Source organism: Lingula anatina, chromosome 5 (genome assembly GCF_051362555.1).
Source record: "Lingula anatina isolate TDL-2025a chromosome 5, LinAna3.0, whole genome shotgun sequence".
NCBI classification, from domain to species: Eukaryota; Metazoa; Brachiopoda; class Lingulata; order Lingulida; family Lingulidae; genus Lingula; species Lingula anatina.
Genome location: NC_141771.1, coordinates 24766652 through 24788059, shown reverse-complemented (window position 1 = coordinate 24788059; position 21408 = coordinate 24766652). Strand labels below are relative to the sequence as shown.

The following is a 21408-nucleotide window of genomic DNA, read 5'->3' as shown; positions in this document are numbered from 1 at the left end:
GAACACACCTTATAAATAGCCGCCACTACTATGTATTTAATTGTTTGTTGAAATTGTGCCGAAGTGCATGAAGATATACGAAGACATATAATACAATCAATTTTATCAATTTATTTGAGCACTCCCATCTTTTGCAGATCAACATGTATTTATTTTTTCATTTGCAGCTACGTAATTTGTGCCGACTGTGTGTATGCAGTGACACCCTAGGGTGACGTCATGTTCCAATACGGAGCACTAGGTCAGAGTGGAAGTGGAAACGGACGACTGAGTTATCCACGAGGAGTTTGCGTAGATAAGCTTGGACACATGTTCATAGCTGACAGTGGCAATCACAGGGTGGTTGTCCTTGGTTCAGACGGAAGATTTCTACGTAACATTTGTACAAAGAGTGACAACATAAGCTTCCCTGAGTCAGTTGATGTCAACAGTTACGGGGAGCTTGCTGTTGGAACTACGAGCGGTTTAATATCGACGTATAAGTATATATGGTTTGACACTATCAAGATGTTTGAATTGTAATTAATATCACCGAGGAAAATGTAATGGACGTGCCTTACTATGTTTGTTGTGTAGAGATATTGAATTTGTAGCAAAGTAAAGAAATACAGAGACATATGAAATAATTAGTTTTATCACTTAAATTGAGCACCTTTGTTCTTTGCATATTAGCATGTATTTTTTTCTTTTATTAGCAGATGCTTTTTTCATGAGTAGAATTTAGCTGTTCACCCTAGACTTCTATTTTGACCTAAGTATGAATATAGTTCATCTTCTCAAATTTGTTTTTTTTTTTTTATGTGAAAAGTTTTAAAGATAGGTGTTGTCTATAGAATGTGTGAAAAGTGATACAGATACTGTTAATAACATGATGTTTTAGAACTGAAACTAAATGAGTCCTAATGACGTTAACTGCTTTGTTTTTATCATTTTATTTTTATTTATTTATGTAAATATGTATTTATTTATTTATTGGTTTTGCACTGAGGTTCAGTTTTGCAACATGTAGATAAGCGCGGTTGGGAGCAGAACATCTCTTTTGTTCAGTAGTCTTTGGTTTTAATATTGAATGTGGAGTCGCTCCGGACATTATTTTAAAACATTATATTATATTAAAAACAAATAGTTTACAGTCTTTAGCGGACCAGTGAGAGAATTTAATAGATCCCCCTACGCCCCCCGCGGTTTGTGGACTGTGCTGTAATATTTCAATATGTACAGGACTACCAGGACCCCAAAGGGGGGGTGACCTATATTTTGAGTGGAAGCAATTATTTGTGAATGTTTTTGGAAAAAAGGAAAACATTTTGAAATGAAACAAGCCGAGGAGTAGCCTGGCTTATTTCCACCGAACGCAGTTTACTTGCAGTAAAACGTGGTACCTAAAATAACAATGTAAGCTACTGACTTAATTTCATTCAAGTTATTGGATAAGCTACAATAAATAACGGCATTCATTCCCTTTATATTTTATATCTCAAGAATATATTAAAATAACAACACGTAGATGTAAAACGGCAAGGGGATTCCCCCAACGTCCTGTTCTTCTGACTAAAGTGGCTGAAAATATTTGTGGTAAGCCATTTAGTGCTTTCCCACGTCCACTATGCACGTAGAAAGATAAGCGAAACTCACACCTTGAATGTAGGATGTTATGAAATAAGAAATATTATGTTTTAACATATCTCCAGTTTACATATATGAAAATAAGAATAAACAACATTATATCATTTTATTAAATGCAGAAATATGTCCGCGTGTAGTGGATGGCACTATTACGCATGTCTGTTATCTACGACACATACTATATTACCACGTGACCGGAACCGCGCAAATTTTAGATATCAATGTAATTTAGAAATGGACTCGAAATACGGACACCGTTGGAAACTTTAAGTTTAGATAACGCGCAAATAACATCTTCCAAGTTCTCGGTCAAAATAGTTACGTGTAGATCGCTATGAGGAAATCCAACGCTGACAACAATAACCAGTTTCAATCGTTTAATGCTAACTCGTTGCCTGCTCCGGTACATTCTGCCCCTCTTTTCAATATTACACCCTTTAGTCTGTACTCCAGACATTGATTTCATGAACTTCCTTATCACTGGCTTCTTAATCAGACTCGTAAACAAGGCTTACTCTGCTTCTTCAGACTTGACATAATGTATTATAGAGAATTATGGTTTACAAAAGTTATAACTTGAAGTTACTGACATTGTCTATGAATTATTAAGTGTCCCCGACACATGGTGTTTAATATATCATTTAATAGAAATTATAAGTAAAGAAGTAACAGGGTGTCTGCAAGTAACTGAGTTGCTTGGCAACTATAGTGATTTACGATGTCGACGATTGCAATTCATAAATGACGTTTATTTCCGTTCCACCACTCGTCTTTCCCGACCAGTTACCGCCTCCGTGTCACCCAATCAACACTGGTTCCTGCAGGTGGTCTTCAAGTGAAGAAGTTAAAACCTCCCGTAGCAACCCTTTAATTCATTGCACCTGTTCACAGCACACAACTCGTATGTTCCGCCGTTGAAACACTCCCCTTCCAGCTGTTCTACTGTAAAACTATAAAAAATCTTATTGTTAAAATTATAGGCATTCTTGTCATTATACCAAACGTATTCAATATAATGCGTTCTCTAGTTGAGTTTGCCATGTAAAGCCCCTGTCACACTTATTCGTAATCAGCAGGAATAAAGCAGAACCAGCCGGAATGACTAAATTTAAAAATTCGTCCTAACAATTTTGAAGTAGGCCCTACTGTAGTACCCTAGGTTCTAGATTCCGGTGTACCATGAAAATCTGACTCCCCTAAAATGTGACTCCCCAGTCAGATTTTCATTATGAAAATGTGACTCCCCAGTCAGATTTTCATAATGAAAATGTGACTCCCCCTATGAAATTTTGACTCCCCCAAAAAAAACATTCATTAATCTCATTTTATTTGAGTAAATGACTATGATTTTGTAGTATGCATAATGGATGATACATTGGTACTTTTTTGTAGTTTGCAGGTGAAAATTTTCTTTAAAAAAAAGAAAAATTAAAAATGTGCACATAATGAAAATGTGGTTCCCCTATGAAAATTTGACTCCCCTACAAAAAAACATGCATTAATCTCTAATTAATTTAGTATATGACTGTGATCTTGTAGTATGTAAAATGGTTGATACATTGGCACATTTTTTGTAGTTTGCAGTGAGAATTTTGATGAACAAATGAGAAAATTAAAAATGTGCACATAATGAAAATCTGACTCCCCCATGAAAATTTGACTCCCCCATCATAAAACTTCATAAATCTTATTTTATTTTGAGTATATGACTGTGATCCTGTAGCATGTAAAATGGTTGATACATTGGCACATTTTTTGTAGTTTGCAGTGAAAATTTTAATGAGAAAATTAAAAATGTGCATATAATGAAAATCTGACTCCCCCATGAAAATATGACTCCCCCTCCACAAAACTTCATAAATCTTATTTTATTTTGAGTATATGACTGTGATCTTGTAGTATGGAAAATGGATGATACATTGGCACATTTTTTGTAGTTTGCAGTGAAAATTTTAATGAAAAAATAAGAAAATTGAAAATGTGCACATTTAAAAAATTGAGAGAAAAAAGTAACAAAACACATGAAGTAAGAAAAATTAAGAATTTGTTTTCTAACACCCAATAGCTCCCCTATAAAAAGCTATTTATTTGATGTTTGATGATCATTCTGACAACTTTTCTTTAATGATACCTTATGAAAAAAAATTATTGGAAATATTAAAAAGTTTTATGGTAAAATACTGCGTGAAAATAAATGAAAAATGGATAATAAATTTGCATTCTTGTACCCGTAGGATTTTGACTCCCCTAGTTAAAAGCACTTATTTCATATTTAGCACACATTTAAATGTTTCTACTTTTTAGTTTTCTTATGGAGAACACAGGGGCGGATCCAGAGATATTTTTTGACACTCTTCCAAATTATCCTTGTGGATCCGTCCTTCATTTTTGACCGTCTTCCGACAGAAAAAGATAGATACCCGTCAATGTAAACTTGAAAATATGACCGTCTTCTGGAAGACCCAGAAGACGGCCTAAATCCGCCCCTGGAACATATGTGGAATATTTAAATTTTGTGGGTAAAAATTTTTGCAATAAGTGTTTGAATTTTAAAAATAGTGAGAAATTCAGTATCATATTTATTCTACACCCATGAAAAGGACAATTATTTTTTATTCAGTCATTATATCACTATTTTCCACATACTTCTCATTGTATATATAATGATAACTCTGCACACTAAGCTATATGAAAATAAAAATTGTTTTGTGTCATATCAGAAAAGAATATTTTTTCAATGAAGTGCATACAATATCAACAAAATGTAGATGAATGTAAAAAGGATCCACTGAGACAAGAAAATTCTGCTTCTCTTCAATATTTTACCTTGTGGCAGTGAAAACTTAATGATTACTTTGCACACTAGGCTAAATCAAAATACTTTTGCCCCTTGACTAAAAAAAATCATATTGGAATTTAAGAACACAATAGTAAGGAAATATCACCAACATGTGAATAATGCTGCTAAAAAATTCTTAATTTTGACAAAAGTTATCACCACCAAACTTTCAAATGTGATAGGACTGTGACATGCTTGGTGGTAACTTATTCATATGTCGTAGCTTAAAGGAAAAAATATTAAATATGAAACATTTAATTTGTAAGATGGGTCGTCAAAGTCCTATGGGCGCAAGAATGCATACTTATTATCCTTTTTGCTTAATTTACCCCTATCTTTCATCTAGCTTTGGGGAAAATAATGGGAAAACAAAAGCAAGTGTTTTGTTGGGTATGCTATATAAGAAGAATTAAATAAAAAGGCGATGGGGCCAATTTCTTGTGTTAAAAATGTAGAGTTTTGACATGGGAGTGCAAAACCTACAAGAATAAAGATGGATACTTGTTTTAAAAATATTGACCAAAATTTTCATCATCAAACTTTCAAATAATGACAAAATATCCATCTCTATGCAAAAAATGTGGAAAACAGTGGTATGGTGACTGAATATAAAATAGGTCCTTTTCTCCATGGGAGTCCAAATCTCATGGGTGTAAAAATAAAGATTTTCATGATTTCTTTTTCATGCTTTCACTATTTTATCATCAAACCTTTAAATATTTCCAATATATTTTTCATAAAGTATCCTAAACGAAAAGGTGATGAAATGATCATCAAATATTAATTAACTTTTTCATAGGGGAGACAATAGGCGATTAAGTGGACATTTTTAATTTTCTTACTTTTTCACATAATTTTTCACCTGCAAACTACAAAAAAGTGCCAATCTATCCTCCTTTTTACATACTACAAGATCACAGTCATATACTCAAAATAAAATAAGATTTATGAAGTTTTGTGGAGGGGGAGTCAAATTTTCATGGAGGAGTCAGATTTTCATTATGTGCACATTTTTAATTTTCTTATTTTTTCATTAACATTTTCACTGCAAACTACAAAAAATGTGCCAATGTATCAACTATTTTACTTACTACAAGATCACAGACATATACCCAAAATAAAATAAGATTTATGAAGTTTTGTGATGGGGGAGTCAAATTTTCACGGGGGAGTCAGATTTTCATTTTGTGCACATTTTTAATTTTCTTTATTTTTCATTAAAATTTTCACCTTCAAACTACAAAAAATGTGCCAATGTATCCTCCATTTTACATACTACAAGATCACTAAAGTATCCTAAACGAAAAGGTGATGAAATGATCATCAAATATTAATTAACTTTTTCATAGGGGAGACAATAGGCGATTAAGTGGACATTTTTAATTTTCTTACTTTTTCACATAATTTTTCACCTGCAAACTACAAAAAAGTGCCAATCTATCCTCCTTTTTACATACTACAAGATCATAGTCATATACTCAAAATAAAATAAGATTTATAAAGTTTTATGATGGGGGAGTCAGATTTTCATTATGTGCTCATTTTTAATTTTCTTATTTTTTCATCAAAATTTTCACTGCAAACTACAAAAAATGTGCCAACGTATCATCCATTTTACATACTACAAGATCACAGTCATATACTCAAAATAAAATAAGTTTTATGAAGTTTTATGATGGGGGAGTCAAATTTTCACGGGGGGAGTCAGATTTTCATTATGAAAATTTGACTGGGGAGTCACATTTTCATAATGAAAATCTGACTGGGGAGTCACATTTTCATGGGAGTCAGATTTTCATGTTACACCGGTATTGCCAGCTCGATCTTGATTTCATATATAACCCATAGTATCAATACCAGGCGACTCCATCACAAGGTATATTTAGCAAGCTAGCTTTTACGTTGCTCTGACACTCAGGGTATATTATAGATAACCTACTAAACGATACATACAGGCAAACGACATTATTTGCGATAAAACTGGGCGGCGTGCGAGTAGAGTTGCGCTACTCCCACACTAACAGTTTTTTTCACAAACATGGCATCTAAAGAGCTCTACAGCGTCTTTCACTAGGAAATTCCTAACTTGTTATATATGTCTGGAGGAATAAATAGACCCGAGAGTGCTCCCCTGTTACCACACGTTCTTTCTGAACATTCATCGCAACTGGTGAATGGCAACTTAGATTTCACGGTGTGATATCGATTAATAATGATAATAATAATAATGATAATTACTAGAGGCAAATTAATTTGGCAACATACCAAAGTCATTCAATGCAACGCGCTGTGTTTTCCTTGTAGGTTGTAATTCTCGCAGCGGAGACCCTGGGCCCTGTAACGCGAAAGCAACGCGCATTGCGACCGAGCAAAAGCAAAACCGTCTCGATTCCATAACTGGCCAATACTTGTGGGTTATGACAATCAATACTCTTGCACTCGGTCGCAATGTGCGATGCTTTCGAGTTACGTCCCCAGTTTTCTAACCTGGAACAATGACAGGGATATGGATAGCTCCCTCTCTCCCTCTCTCTCTTCCTAAAACACACACAAACACACACACACACACAGAGAGAGAGAGAGAGAGAGAGAGAGAGAGAGAGCATGCACTGGGGCTGGTTTCACCAGAGTTTTAGCCGGAAAACTGGTCTAAAGTTTCAACTCAATATTTGACTTTTACCCAACTCTCTGTGTCCTCTGTACAAAACTACACCAATTAAACTCAACATCATTTTAATTTAAGTAATTTAATGATATAAAATAGCGCCAGGTTACTGTATAATGTTTGAACATGTGTGCACTAAGTACGTCGTTATCAATACAGTGTCCTTAACTTGGACGATAATAAAAGCTCGGTTATATGATCACGAGATTACACTAAAATAAAGCAAAGGAAATATGACCCACCCACCCTCCCCCCAAACCAAAAATAATAATAATAATACACTGAATACAATATAAAATATGATTGCCAAAACAAACAAATCCACATTTTTAACCAATTAATACAATATGAGATCACATATGAATTTATGAGCGAGGGTCCCGTGGGCACGTCATTCCAATCGCAGGACGGAAGAGATGTTGAGTTTCACATGGGAATGTATATCCCAAGCACAAAAAGGTAAAAACAAACAACTCTAATAAACGTAGAAATCGATTATAAAATTTTAATAGCACACAACTAAAACTAAAGTCACTTGAGTAAATCATAAACAGTTGAAGTCATTATTGTTAAAATACATGTTAACATTCGCACAGGATTTAGTTTCGTTCGGTGACCATAACAAAAATAATAACGTTGAATCAAATTTCAAATAAAAAAGAATATTCACGGAAACGTTACCGAATGACCCCATTCTTTTTTTGACGGCACATGGTTTATTACGCTCCTACAGTCTTGGAGAGTAGAGATTTTCCCACCTGGAGTGGTCATCTCTCAGGAATTCCACCTGCACCTCTTCATGCCTTGTGATCTTCATGACAGGTAAGAATTGCTTCATGGCCTGACGCTGAACAAAAAAAAAAAAATAAATAATAATAATAAATAAATTAATAAATTAATAATAATAATAATAATAAATGCGACTAAAGAGTTTTAATTTCTACTACGTTAATGCGTGCATTAAGGTTCCAAAGACGAGTGGAACTCGGTTTCAGCTCTGCCGTGCCTCTTCTCCCATTTCTTCCCTTCTTCAACTATTTCTCCAACTGCAACACTTCCCTTGCGTTTTTTTTTTTTTCTTTTTGTCCAAACTTTATTAAGTCGTCCGTGTGCATCATTTACGTCTACATTCCTTCCTTGCCGTTGTTTGTTTACATTCTAAGGTCACGAGGTGATGCTAAATATGTCAAGGCTGTATGACGTTATAAGATGGCGGCTACCTTTCCAGGATGTTTACGTAGCAGAGCGATCGTTAAAATTCAGCTAAAACAGGACTAACAAGAATAAACTTAATCAAGATACAGGAAAAATCGGGGTGCGACCCGGTCATGTTACAATACCATGGCAATGGCTTCGAAAGAGCTGTGTAACGTCTTCAGTGAGAACTTTTTAACGTGCCATATATGTCTGGAGGAATATAAAGACCCGAGAGTGCTCCCCTGTTACCACACGTTCTGTCTGGAATGTATTGCTGACCATGCAGCCAAGAATGGTGTCAAGAACAAGTTCTCCTGTCCCGTGTGTCGCCAAGAGGCCCCTGTACCACCAGGTGGATTAGAAACTCTTGTGAAAAACTTCTTCCTAAGAAAAGTAACTGATTTCATGAAAGATCAGAAAGCGCATGTGAGGAGACTTTGTGAGTATTGTAAGCATAAAGAGGCTACTTTGCTGTGTCAAGGATGTCCAAAAACCAACCATCTCTGCGCTACATGTCGTGAATTGCATGACAGCATCCCCGCATTAAATGGACATGACTTTGTACCTCTGTCACATGTCGATTTCTCAGTTAACCCAGCTAGCGTGCGAGAACAATTGCGGCAAGTTTTAGATAAAACTCAATTCTGCGATAAACACGACGGCGAGTTGTTGACATTCTATTGTGAAGAGGATGACACCGTGGCATGTAGAGATTGTATTTTGGAAACTCACAGTAAACATGACTTTAAAAAAATAGGGGATGTGGTGAAAGTTCAACGAGATCTACTTCAAGAAAAGCTTACATGCCTAACTATAGAAAAACTGTCTCGTTTTGAAAATACAGAAACAATTATTGTGGAAACTGAAGAAAGGCTGACTGAAAGTCAGACAAAGGTTCTTCGTTTGGTGGATTCTCAGAAATTAGCTATGGCTAAGGAGATAAAAGAAAACAGTAAAACAATTGCAAGAGAAATTAAAGATTACTATCAACAAATAGAGAAGGACTTACGTCAACAGACGGACAAATATTTGAGCACTGTCAAACAGCACTTGAAAACTTATGAAACAAAAATACAGTCAGATTACACCAAAATGCAGAAAGCTATAGATGACAAAAGCAAAAAAATAACGAAAAAAGTGAAGGCACTCACCTCCACGCAGGTAAAAACTTTAGAAGCTGAAAAGGACAAGCAAGAAATGAACAAGATTACTATTCAGAGCATTCGTGATTTCGCTCAGCAGCTCACAGACACTGGTTCTGACATCGAGGTCATGACCCACTCTAAAAAACTCCAAACTAAAATTCAGGAGTTAGAGACAATAGAACCAGTATTGGATACCAAGATCAACGACATAACATTTACACCAGGTCAAACTCAAATGGACGTTGTGCTGCAGTTTCCTAAAATCCCTGAACCACAGCTGTCCATTAAAACGGGGTCCATTACGGCCAAAACATACCAGGGTCCATTTGATGTATGTTTTGGAAGTTTGAAACAAGAGAGAGCGTACTATCCCGAGCTGATGGAATTTCAGAAAGTTACGTGGCTTGATAATCCAGAGAGGAATATCCGTTTTTATGTTGGTGGCCGACCATTGGATATCCAGTGCACAGATGACGGGTGCACTTTAGTTGCACATGGTTACTGGGAAAAAACAGTGTCCGTATTCTCTAGCACAGGTCAATGTAATCGTGAGATCAGTATAGAGGAAAGGGTGAGTTGTATCACTACAGTCAGTAACGATAGATTTGTGGTCACATGCAGAGATAAATGCTGTAGACAGTATTCAACATCAGGTCAGGTTATCCGATGTTTTGGTCAGGGTGATATGTCTGATCCCTGGGGTGTCACTGTGGGCCGTACAGAGGGTAAGGTGTTCGTGTGTGATAGTGGTGCACAGTGCATCTGTGTGTACGACATGATAACTTTTCAACTTGTTAAAAGAATTTCTATCCCAATGAGCAGTAAAGGTCCACTGCGCTGTGCATACCACCACGGCATCAATGCAATCATAGTCAGCGACTACAGTGCCCACTGTGTGTATGCAGTGACACTCCAGGGTGACGTCATGTTCCAATATGGAACACGAGGACAAAGTGGAAGTGGAGACGGAAAACTGAGTAATCCACGAGGAGTGTGCGTAGATAAATTTGGACACATATTCATAGCTGACAGTGGTAATCAAAGGGTGGTTGTCATTGGTTTAGACGGAAAATTTTTACGTAAAATTTTGACAAGGAATGACAGCATTGAGAAACCTGTGTCAGTTGATGTCAACAGTAACGGGGAGCTTGCTGTGGGAACTGGACGTGACCTATGTGTACTCCTAATTGATCTTCCCAAAGGAGAAATATTCACATATAAGTATATTAACGAGAAATGACTTACATGATTTGAAACGTTAATGATGTTAAAATTATTAGTATAATTGAGGAAATGTAATTGACGTTACTTACAAATAACCGCCGCAATATTTGGTTAAAATTGTGGCGAAGTTCTAAATGAATTAGATAAATGTGTGCATGAAACATAAGAACTCATATGATTCAATCAATTTCATCAATTTAATTGAGTGCTTCTATCTTTTGTAGATCGTGTTATTTTTTTCATTTGCAGATACGTTTTCTTTTTTCACTAACAGATTTAAACTGCAAACATTGGATTTCATTTTGACCTACCGGGTATGCACGATATGTTGATCTTTTCTCTCTTTTCATTTTCCTGTGAAAAGTCTTAAAAGGTAGATGGTGTGTATAGAACGTAAAACAAATGATAAAGATAAGAATTTGCTGGTTATATTAAACGACTTGATGTTTTAGAAGTAAAATCTAACGGGCTTTGAAGATGTTAATTGCTTTATATTTGATTATTTTGTATACCACTGAGGCTCAGTTTTGCAAAATTTAAATAAACGTGATCGACAGCAGAACAGTTTTTTTTTTTTTTTTTTTTTTTTCAGTAGTCTTTGCAATTTTAATGTCGACGGTGAAGTCGCTCCAGACATTATTACACAAACAGTGCACAATCTTGACGGACAAAGTACGGTACGCCAGTGAAAGGAAATACGAGCAGGACCTCAGGTTTCTTTCCCAGGGCATAATTCTATTTCTTTCTAAAATAAAAATACGCACAGGACTATCAGTACCCCAAGAGGGAGGGGTCGTGAGAGGGAGGGTCGCGAGCTAGGACATTGTGGTTGAAAGCAAAACCGTCTGTAAACTATGCCACACACTATATTATCAAGTTGTCTAATATATCATTAGAATGAGATGATAAAAAAATTAGTTGGAGACTACTATGGTGCACGAAACCGTTGAATTCAATCCATAACTGTAACTGATTTTCGTGCGTTTGCATCCCGCCCCCCGTTGTGAGAGGAATGGATATCGGTTGTCCCATATAAACTTTTTGGGGGGGGTTTGAGTGGGAGGGGAGTAGGTGTACTTCCAGAAAAATTTAAGTGCGGGCGGTCATGTAGCCCAATAAGGATCCGCCCTTGTCATAGAGAAGGCAAATCACGTATATGAAATCGCTCCTTAATAAACTTGGAATGAATGTGTTTTTATCTGGTTGACAATTCGCATACACTTTACTTTTCATGACGCTTTCAATATTACAGATTTGAAACTCAAAGGTGAGCAATATAGCGCGTTGCCCATGAATGAAAGCGAGCACCAGGCAGCAATCCGTCTATGCAACATCTTCATCCATTCATGTATTCTGAGCACGCTGTTTTTTGAAACCCAGGACGTTATCACAACGTCAACGTCTGGAAATACATTATGGCGTTATTAAGTAATATAGAAATGACGTTTATTATGTCATAGAATAAAAATGCGTCATAAAGGAAAATAACGTCATAAAAGTCCATAGCTCTGCAGAATCAAGGTAACAAGAAAAAGACGCTAGTGATTAAACTTCACAATCAGCCCAAAATTGTGCTTCGGTATAATTCTTTATAATTTATTAATTATTATTTTTTTTTAATTTTTCTGCTCTCCCCCATATTCTCTCTCTCTCACACACACTTTCTCTCTTTCTCTCTCTCTCACACACACACACACACACACACACACACACACACACACACACACACTTACACTTCCTCTCTCTCTCTCGCCACCATCTACATAGACTGCAAGGTTCAATCTTGTTTTTTTCTTTTCCTCACGAGGACTGGACGGGGGCGGCGACGGTTTTTAGGGTGGCCGGGGAGGATGCTGCACCTCGGAAATTAACGTCCGTGATAAGCATGAGCTTTAATTGTTAACAGTCTCAGTTTTCCTCAGAACAGTGTACTTTACCATTAATACAACACAAATAATATCAGTGCAATATTCCGATCAGGGGCAGATATGTATCGTCCGCGGTTTGAATAATTTGTAGCTCCTTCACCACTGGCTTTTCAAATATGTTGCAAAGTTTAAAGGGATAACAACTGTTTATTTTGACCAAAAAAATAGATGTTCCTGAGGGAAACGACAATTTTCCCGTACTTATCAATATTTTATGAATCCATTACGACATTCAAAATTAGTCCCTGTTTTTTCTATAAATAATTTTTTAAATATTCTCTTAAGAGATTATTACAATGCCTAGCCATATGTGGAGGTCACGTGATGTGATGGCAAGCAGAAATTCCAGTAGTATTGCGTTAACTGCCGTTTTGGTGGTAAAATAGAATGTATTGTACTTCTATGAGTTGTTTACAAGGTATTTATTGTTACTATTTGTACCAGGGCACATCAAAATCAAAACTTTCAAAACCAACATAGGCGTAGGAGCTGGGAAATGGGGACATGTCAAGAACGTCAGTCATACGGAGAGGAATCAGGGGGTGGGTCCAAGAGTTTGTGTTCACTAATTAAATTTTGATTTCTTAAACTAAACATTGCTTTTAAGTGTGGGCGGCCATATTTGATCCGCTGACTAGTTAGTCCGAAGATGAGCTGATGTGAAAGCGACCACTGAAGATGCATTGTCGTTGCTTCGTATAGAAACAAGGCATCAAAGCTGTCAAATGTACAGACAAAAAGCAGGAAATAACAAAATAGGCTCCTGTCAATTCTGACGCAAAAATACATTATGTTAAACTGCAAATTCAACATCAAATTTTAATTATGCTCAACAGGTAATATCAACATCAGTAAAATGTGTAACAAGCATAAGGCCCCAGGCCCATGGTATAACTTCCAGAAAAAGAAGTCAATTAGACTGTTTTTCCAACTCAGGCTGCATTTTAGTTCTGTATTTCTTTTTTGAAAGTTTGGCAATCATAAGTAACATAGTTTTCCCATAATGGTCATCATGGCAGCAGCACCCAGTATTGTGTTTTTTTCTATTCTGATGCAATATTAGATAATGGTTAACAGCATAATTACCATCAATTTTTAATAATAGAATATAAGTATTATGGATATTCAGAAAATTTGACTAGCAAAGGTCTTCAGGCCCATGGAACTTCAAAGTCATAACTTGGAAATGCCAAAATGTAAACAAGACAGCACTGTTCAAGACAGCAATGTTTTTTGTTTTTTTGGGTTTTTTTTTTTTGTTTTTTTTTTTTTTCATTTTAAACAATTTTTAACATAAAACATAATTAACAGTTTACTGCCATTTTTATATGATCAACTAAAAAATTGATGAGATGAGAAAAATATCAATAGAGCAGTTTTAAATGTCCAATTTCTTCTATTCTGAGATTCTAAACATAGTGAATGATTGAATCTGACAAACTGCAATGATATGAGTTTATTTCCATTTTTGAAACTTTAATACACAATACACGATAACAAGTTTACCATCATTTTTACATAATCAACTAACAATGTTGTAAAGATGCAGGAAGTGTCAAACAAACACTTTTATGTATCTTATTAATTAAATAATGAGACTGTTAATATGCCTAAGAATTGAATCTGAGAAAATGTGAAAAAACAGCATAACTACTAAAATAATAGCCCGATTATGCTGGTTTTCGAACTCAACCTGCATTTCAGCAGGATTGACCACTCCTGTGAGTTTAATGACAATTGGCTTATCTGTTTTTCTTATATTGTGTTTACAGTGTTGCATATATACTGAACAGTGAAAAAAAGCATAACTACTAAAATAGTGGCCTGGTCATGCCGATTTTCGAACTTGACCTGCGTTTTAGTAAGATTGATTACTCCTGTGAGTTTTATGACAACAGGCTTATCGCTTTTCCTTGAAATATGTTTACAGTGTTGCATATATGCTTAAAAAGTGAAAAAAAACAGCATAACTTCTACAATAATGGCCCGATCATGCTGATTTTCGAACTTGACCTGCATTTTATGAATATTCATCAGCTCTGTAAATATAAAGCCAAAAAGTAAAACTGCCCTCCACTTATCGTGTTTACAAGGAAAGTGCACGGCGGCGGCCACGGCGACGGCGACAACAGACGCAGGTGATGGCAATGCATCTGTGTCTGTACATAAAAAAGCTACTAGTACTCGTATGAAAAGCTTCTTTTTAAGTAAATGTTCAAGGTAAATCATCAGATATATCGGTTTATCAACTCCAGCTTGTGTTGTCTCCGCTTTCCCAATATTGTCAGTCTACGTCACTTCCGGTCAGCACGGACGCGTCTGGAGATGGACGCTGTCGTCTGGGAACAGGTCTCAGCAACCCGACACCTGTTTACATCCTGAAGATAACACAAGACCCTTTACGCGACAAACTAAAACCAATCTTGACAATATTATGTGCATGGCAGAATTGTACATCGTCAATTGGATTATCATTTATTATTGAATTTATGCAGTTTTGTATGAAATTTTCATTTTTTTCATTCTGGCATTTTCAAAGTGTGAACTTGAACTCCCTATGGGGTATTTTACAGAAAATATCGTTACATTAAGAATAGGTTAATGTTTAACGAGGTCGATTAATATTATGCACATTAAGTTTATTTCAAACTTTTTTCCCTTTTTTTCTTCTTTACTATAATTATAGAAAGATCAAATTATCTTAACCAGACGTCGTTATCAATACAGTGTCCTTAACTTGGACGATAATAAAAGCTCGAGATTATACTAAAATAAAGCAAGAGAAATATGATTGCCAAAACAAACAAATCCACGTTTTTTTACCAATCAATACAATATGAGATCACATATAAATATATGAGCACACCCCGCGAGGGTCCCGTGAGCACAACATTTTTAATCGCACGACAGAAGAGATGTTGAGTTTCACATGGGAATTTAAGTAAAAACAAACAGCGTTAATAAACGTAGATATCGATTATAAAATTTGAATGGCACACAACCAAAATTAAAGTCATTTGAGGAAATCATACACAACTGAAGTCATTATTGTTAAAATACATGTTAACATTCGCAAAGAATTCAGCTTCGTTCGGTGACCATAACAAAAATAATGTTGAACTAAATTTCAAATAAAAAAGAATAATCACGGAAACGTTACAGAATCACCCCATTCTATTTTCGACGGCACATGGTTTATTACGCTCCTACAGTCTTAGAGAGTAGACATTTCCCACCTGAAGTGGCCATCTCTCAGGAATTTACACCTGCAGTATTCGATTGTTAGGAATTTCCACCTACACCTGACTTAATTAGGTCACGTTAAAGAAAGGGACGACAATAAAAAAAAATGGTAATAATAATCAATAACACTTTATAAATGTTATAACATTCTAAATAGTTTAAGTGAAAGTTAATTTTGCATGGAGTACTAAATATCATTGTTTATTGTTATTATTATTAATACCTTGAAGGTCTCGCTCGGTCATGCTTTTAGGAGTGCTTGGGGCCCGAGTTTTCAGTGTAGTTTTTTCTTTTTGCTGCAACCTTTCCAGGCTGTTTACGTAGCAGAGCGATCGTTAAAATTCAGCTAAAACAGGGCAAACTAGAGATAGAGGAAGGATCGTAGTGCGACCCAGTCACGTTACAATACCATGGCAATGGCTTCAAAAGCGCTGTGCAACGTCTTCAGTGAGAGCTTTTTAACGTGTCATATATGTCTGGAGGAATATAAAGACCCGAGATTGCTCCCCTGTTACCACACGTTCTGCCTGGAATGCATTGCTGACCATGCAGCCAAAAATGGTGTCCAGAACAAGTTTTCCTGTCCCGTGTTTCGCCAAGAGGCCCCCGTACCACCAGATGGGTTAGAGACTCTCGTGAAAAACTTCTTCTTAAGAAAAGTAATTGATTTCATGAAAGATCAGAAAGCGCCCAAGGGGAGACTCTGTGAGTATTGTAACCATAAAAAGGCAACTTTGCTATGTCAAGGGTGTCCAGAAACAAACCAATTGTGCGCTAAATGTCTTGAGTTACATGACAAAATACCGTTTTGTAAGGGTCATTCGTTAGTACCTTTGTCACAAGTCGATTTCTCAGTTAAATCAGCTGACATGCGAGATCAGTTACGTCACTTAGTAGATAAATCTCAATACTGCGACAAACACGACGGAGAAACGCTGGCATTCTATTGTGAAAATGATGACACTGTTATATGCAGAGAATGTATTGTAGAAATCCACAGCAAACAAGAATACCAAGAATTAGGGGATGTGGTGAAAGTTCAACGAGATCTAATACAGACCAAGCTTAAATGTCTGACAACAGAAAAACTGTCTCGTTTTGAAAAGGCAGCATATTGTCTTTGTGGAAAATGAAGAAAGGCTGACTGAAAATCAAACAAAGGTTCTTCGCTTGGTGGATTATCAGAAATTAGCTATAACTAAGGAGATAAATAAAAACAGTAAAACATTTAAAAGAGAAATCAAAGATTATTATCAAAAAATAGAGAAGGACGTGCGTCAACAAACAGACGCGCATTTGACCACTGTCAAACAGCATTTGGAAACTTATGAAACAAAAGTACTGTCAGATTACATCGAAATACAGAAAGTTATAGATGACAAAAGCAATGCGATAACGACAGAAGTTAAGGCACTCACCTTTACGCAGGTAAAAACTTTAGAAGCTGAAAAGTACCAGCTAGAAATGAACAAGATTTCCATTCAGAGTATTCGTAATTTCGCTCAGCAGCTCACAGACACCGGTTCTGACATCGAGGTCATGACCCACTCTAAAAATCTCCAAGCTAGAATCCAGGAGTTACAGACAGTAGAACCTGTCTTTCATACCAAGACCACCAACATAACTTTTAGACCAGGGCAAACAGAAATGGACCTTGTGCTACTGTTTCCTAAAATCCCTGAACCACAGTTGTCCATCACAACGGGGGCCATGACGGCCAAAACATACCGGGGTCCCTTGAATGCACTTTTTGGAAGTTTGAAACAAGAGAGAGTGTATTATCACAAGCTGACGGAATTTCAGAAAGGCCAAAGTGTACTTTTTGTATTAAGTTTAAGGGCAAGCAACTGTGTGATATGCAGTGCACAGATGACGGTTGTATTTTAGTTGTACATGGTGTCGTCTTTGCTAAAACAGTGTCAGTATTCTCCAGCACAGGTCAATGTAATCATAAGATCACTATAGAGGGAGGGGTGAGGTGTATCACTACAGTCAGTAACGATAGATTCGTGGTCACATGCAGAGATAAATGCTGTAAACTGTATTCAACATCAGGTCAGGTTATCCTATGTTTTGGTCAGGGTGATATGTCTAACCCCTGGGGTGTCACTATGGACCGTAAGGAGAGTAAGGTGTACGTGTGTGATTGTGGTGCAGAGTGCATCTGTGTGTACGACATAGAATCGTTTCAACTTGTTAACAGAATTCCTATCCCTATGTGCAGTGATGACTTACAGTACTGTGCATACCAATGCAATTATAGTCAGCAACTTATACTGTTCCGACTGTGTGTGTGCAGTGACACCCCAGGGTGACGTCATGTTCCAATACGGAGCACGAGGTCAGTATGGAAGTGGAGTCGGACAACTGAATATTCCAGGAGGAGTTTGCGTAGATACGTTTGGACACATATTCATAGCTGACGACGATAATAACAGGGTGGTTGTCCTTGGTTCAGACGGGAGGTTTCTAAGTAACATTTTGACAAGGAGCATTGAAAAACCTGTGTCAGTAGATGTCAACAGTTACGGGGAGCTTGTTGTTGTAACTGAACATGGAAACAGCAGAGGAACAATACCCACATATAAGTATATTAAGGAGTAATGACTTATATGATTTGAAACTGTAACGATGTTTGAATTGTGATTAATATAACTGAGGAAATGTAGTGAACAAACCTTACAAATAGCCGCCACAATGTTTGTTGGAATTGTGCCGAAGTTCTAAGTGAATTAGATAAATGTGTTCATGAAGAGATACGACGGCATATGATTCAATCAATTTTTATTAAATTGAGCATTCCCTTCCTTTGCAGGTCAACATTTTTTTCATTTGCAGATACATATTTTCTCTTTTAGATTTTAACTGTTAACAGTGGGTTTCATTTTGGCCTATTGTTGATCTTTTTATTTATTTTCATGTGAAAAGTTTTAACAGGTTGATGACGTGTATAGAATGTAAAACAAATGATAGAGATAAGATTTTGCTGGTTATAATAAACAGCTTGATATTTTAAAAGTAAAATCTAACGGGCCTTGAAGATGTGAATTGCTTTATCTTTCATCATTTTGTTTAGCACTGAGGTTCAGTTTTTCAAAATGTAAATAAACGCGATCGACAGCAGAACAATTTTTTTCAGTAGTCTTTGCAATTTTTATGTCGACGGAGAAGTCGCTTCGGACATTATTTTACAAACAGTGCACTGTCTTGATGGGACTACGAAGTATAGTACCAAGTGAAAGGAAATACGAGCAGATCCTCCGCTTTCTCTCACTGACATAATTATATTTGTTTTTAAAATAAGAATACGCACAGAACTACCAGGACTCTAAGGGGGGGGGGGGGGGGGGGGGGAGAGGGAGGGTCGCGAGCTAGCTAAAACATTGTGGCTGAAACCAAAACCGTCGGTTAACTGTGTCTCACACTTTATTATCAAGTTGTCAAATTCATCATTAAAAAGAAGTCGTGAGAAAAAAAATAGTTGGCGATTTCTATGTTTCAAGAAGCTGTCAAATTCAATCTAAATCTGATATTCGTGCGTTTGCTTCCCGCCGCCAGGTGTGGGAGGTATGGTTGTCCTTTGAATGCAAATCACGGATATAAAATCGCTCAATTAATGAATCGGAATGAATGTGTTTTTATCTGGTTGATAATTCTCATATAATTTTTTTCATGTCGCTTACAATATGTCAGTTTTGAGACCCAAAGATGAGCAATATAGAGCGTTTTCCATGAAAAAAAAAACAGGCATGCAATCCGTCTATGCAACATTTTCATCCATTCATGTCTGCCTAGCACGCTGTTTTCAAATACTCTTTTTAGACCTAGGGCGTCATCAAAACGTCAACGTTTGTAAGAAAATTGTGACGGTATGGCGTCGTTTATAGATGACTTTTAAAACGTCACATAATAAATATTGTGTCATAAAAGAAAATTACGTCATATAAATTCATAGCTCTGCGCATAAACAGCAAATAAAGACTCAGTGATTGAACTTCATTATGGAAAACAACGATGACAACATGGACTGTACGGGGATTGAAGGAGGTATGGATTGAAATTAATTATAATTGCTGGAATGCTGAACAGTTGGCATGTATTTTTTGTGTATTTCGAAATAAATGGAAATTAAGTAACCGCTTATTCCACTGACATTGGAAACATTTGAACTTGAAGATCATTGCGTTCATAAGGTAATACCAGTCTTGCTACATGTAAGTCTGACCCGTGTATGAAGCCAAACAGTGTTTTACAGTGTACATGTAGCATTGAGCTGCACGTAAATTTACTTCCTTGAAAATGATGATTAATTAAATTTATAATGTAAAATAAAATTGGATAATTTTATTTATATACCTGCCGTTGCAGTTGTTGTCATATTTAAAGGGGGCGCTTTAGATCAAACTCATTGATAAAATACTAAAATTCTCAATATTCGACACGTTTAGATTGATGATCGCGATATATCTGAATTGTACTCTTTTCGACAGGTGGACAAAACGTTACCGTTGATCAATGCATTAAATTATCAAGTTGCTTGTTAAGAAAAATATATGGCAATTGAAAACAGTATAATATAATTATTCGGATACCTTTAACATCTTGTTGCCACATATATTTAAAGGAGGTGCTACAGAACTCACACAAACAACCAATATTATTTTTCTGAATATTATATGTATTGTCTCGTTATAATTTCATGAAACGTAGCATTAGGGCTCTATCCTTATAATATTGCGTTAAAAAAGAAAAAAAAAACTGTCATGTGAGTTGTCATGATAAAAGCTGCAGTCACCCCTAAAGTTACGTACCTCTTACAAATGAAGTGATATATAAGTAACTGAGTTGTCATGATAAAAGCTGCAGTCACCCCTAAAGTTACGTACCTCTTACAAATGGAGTGATATATAAGTAACTGAGTTGATAATGCAATGGTAAAGGATTATTAATATATGAAACACCATCCATTTATCTATTGGCTATCAATGTCATTAAGTGAAATGATTCATCAATAATAAAAGTAACTTTTATTCATGTTTTCGTACTACGATGGTAGGTCAAAACACCAGGTATAAAATCATATTTAACTTGATGACAAGCAAAATTAGGACTCATGAATGACACTTCACCCCCCTCCTCACACACACACACACACACACAGAAACACACACACACACACACACGTACAGAAACAACACACACACCGCTACTAGCAGCATATGACTGATAAATCACGTAATACCCTGATATCACCCTGACTGTATTGTGTATGTATAGATAACTATCAAACAATGCCTCAAGATTTATAAACACGAGTCACGGCTTTGGCACATGGACTTGCAGTTTATCAGTAGTTTGGATACGTTGATTACGTCCTCATAATTGTCAACATCATATGATCATGATGAATCAATCGGTGACAGTTTTAACGTAGTATAGATTAAACGATAAAACTTTATGAACGCACACAACGGCTTTGGCAGCAGCAGAGCAGGCGGTCAGTGTGTAGAGGGAGTACTGAGAAATAGAGTATAAGTACTT

At 36.2% G+C, this 21408-nt stretch overlaps 1 protein-coding gene across 1 annotated transcript; it reads left to right on the top strand.

The window, feature by feature from the left end:
- Window positions 1-8282: 8282 nt before the first annotated feature.
- Window positions 8283-11249, top strand: LOC147761974 (uncharacterized). The gene has a single exon (XM_087014238.1). It carries the CDS (start codon window positions 8472-8474, stop codon window positions 10710-10712), a length of 2241 nt encoding a protein of 746 aa, XP_086870364.1. The 5' UTR covers window positions 8283-8471; the 3' UTR covers window positions 10713-11249.
- The last annotated feature ends 10159 nt before the right edge of the window (window positions 11250-21408 follow it).

What these genes read in the sequence shown, in the direction of transcription:
- LOC147761974 (XM_087014238.1), top strand. Translation starts at nt 8,472, where the DNA reads ATGGCAATGGCTTCGAAAGAGCTGTGTAACGTCTTCAGTGAGAACTTT.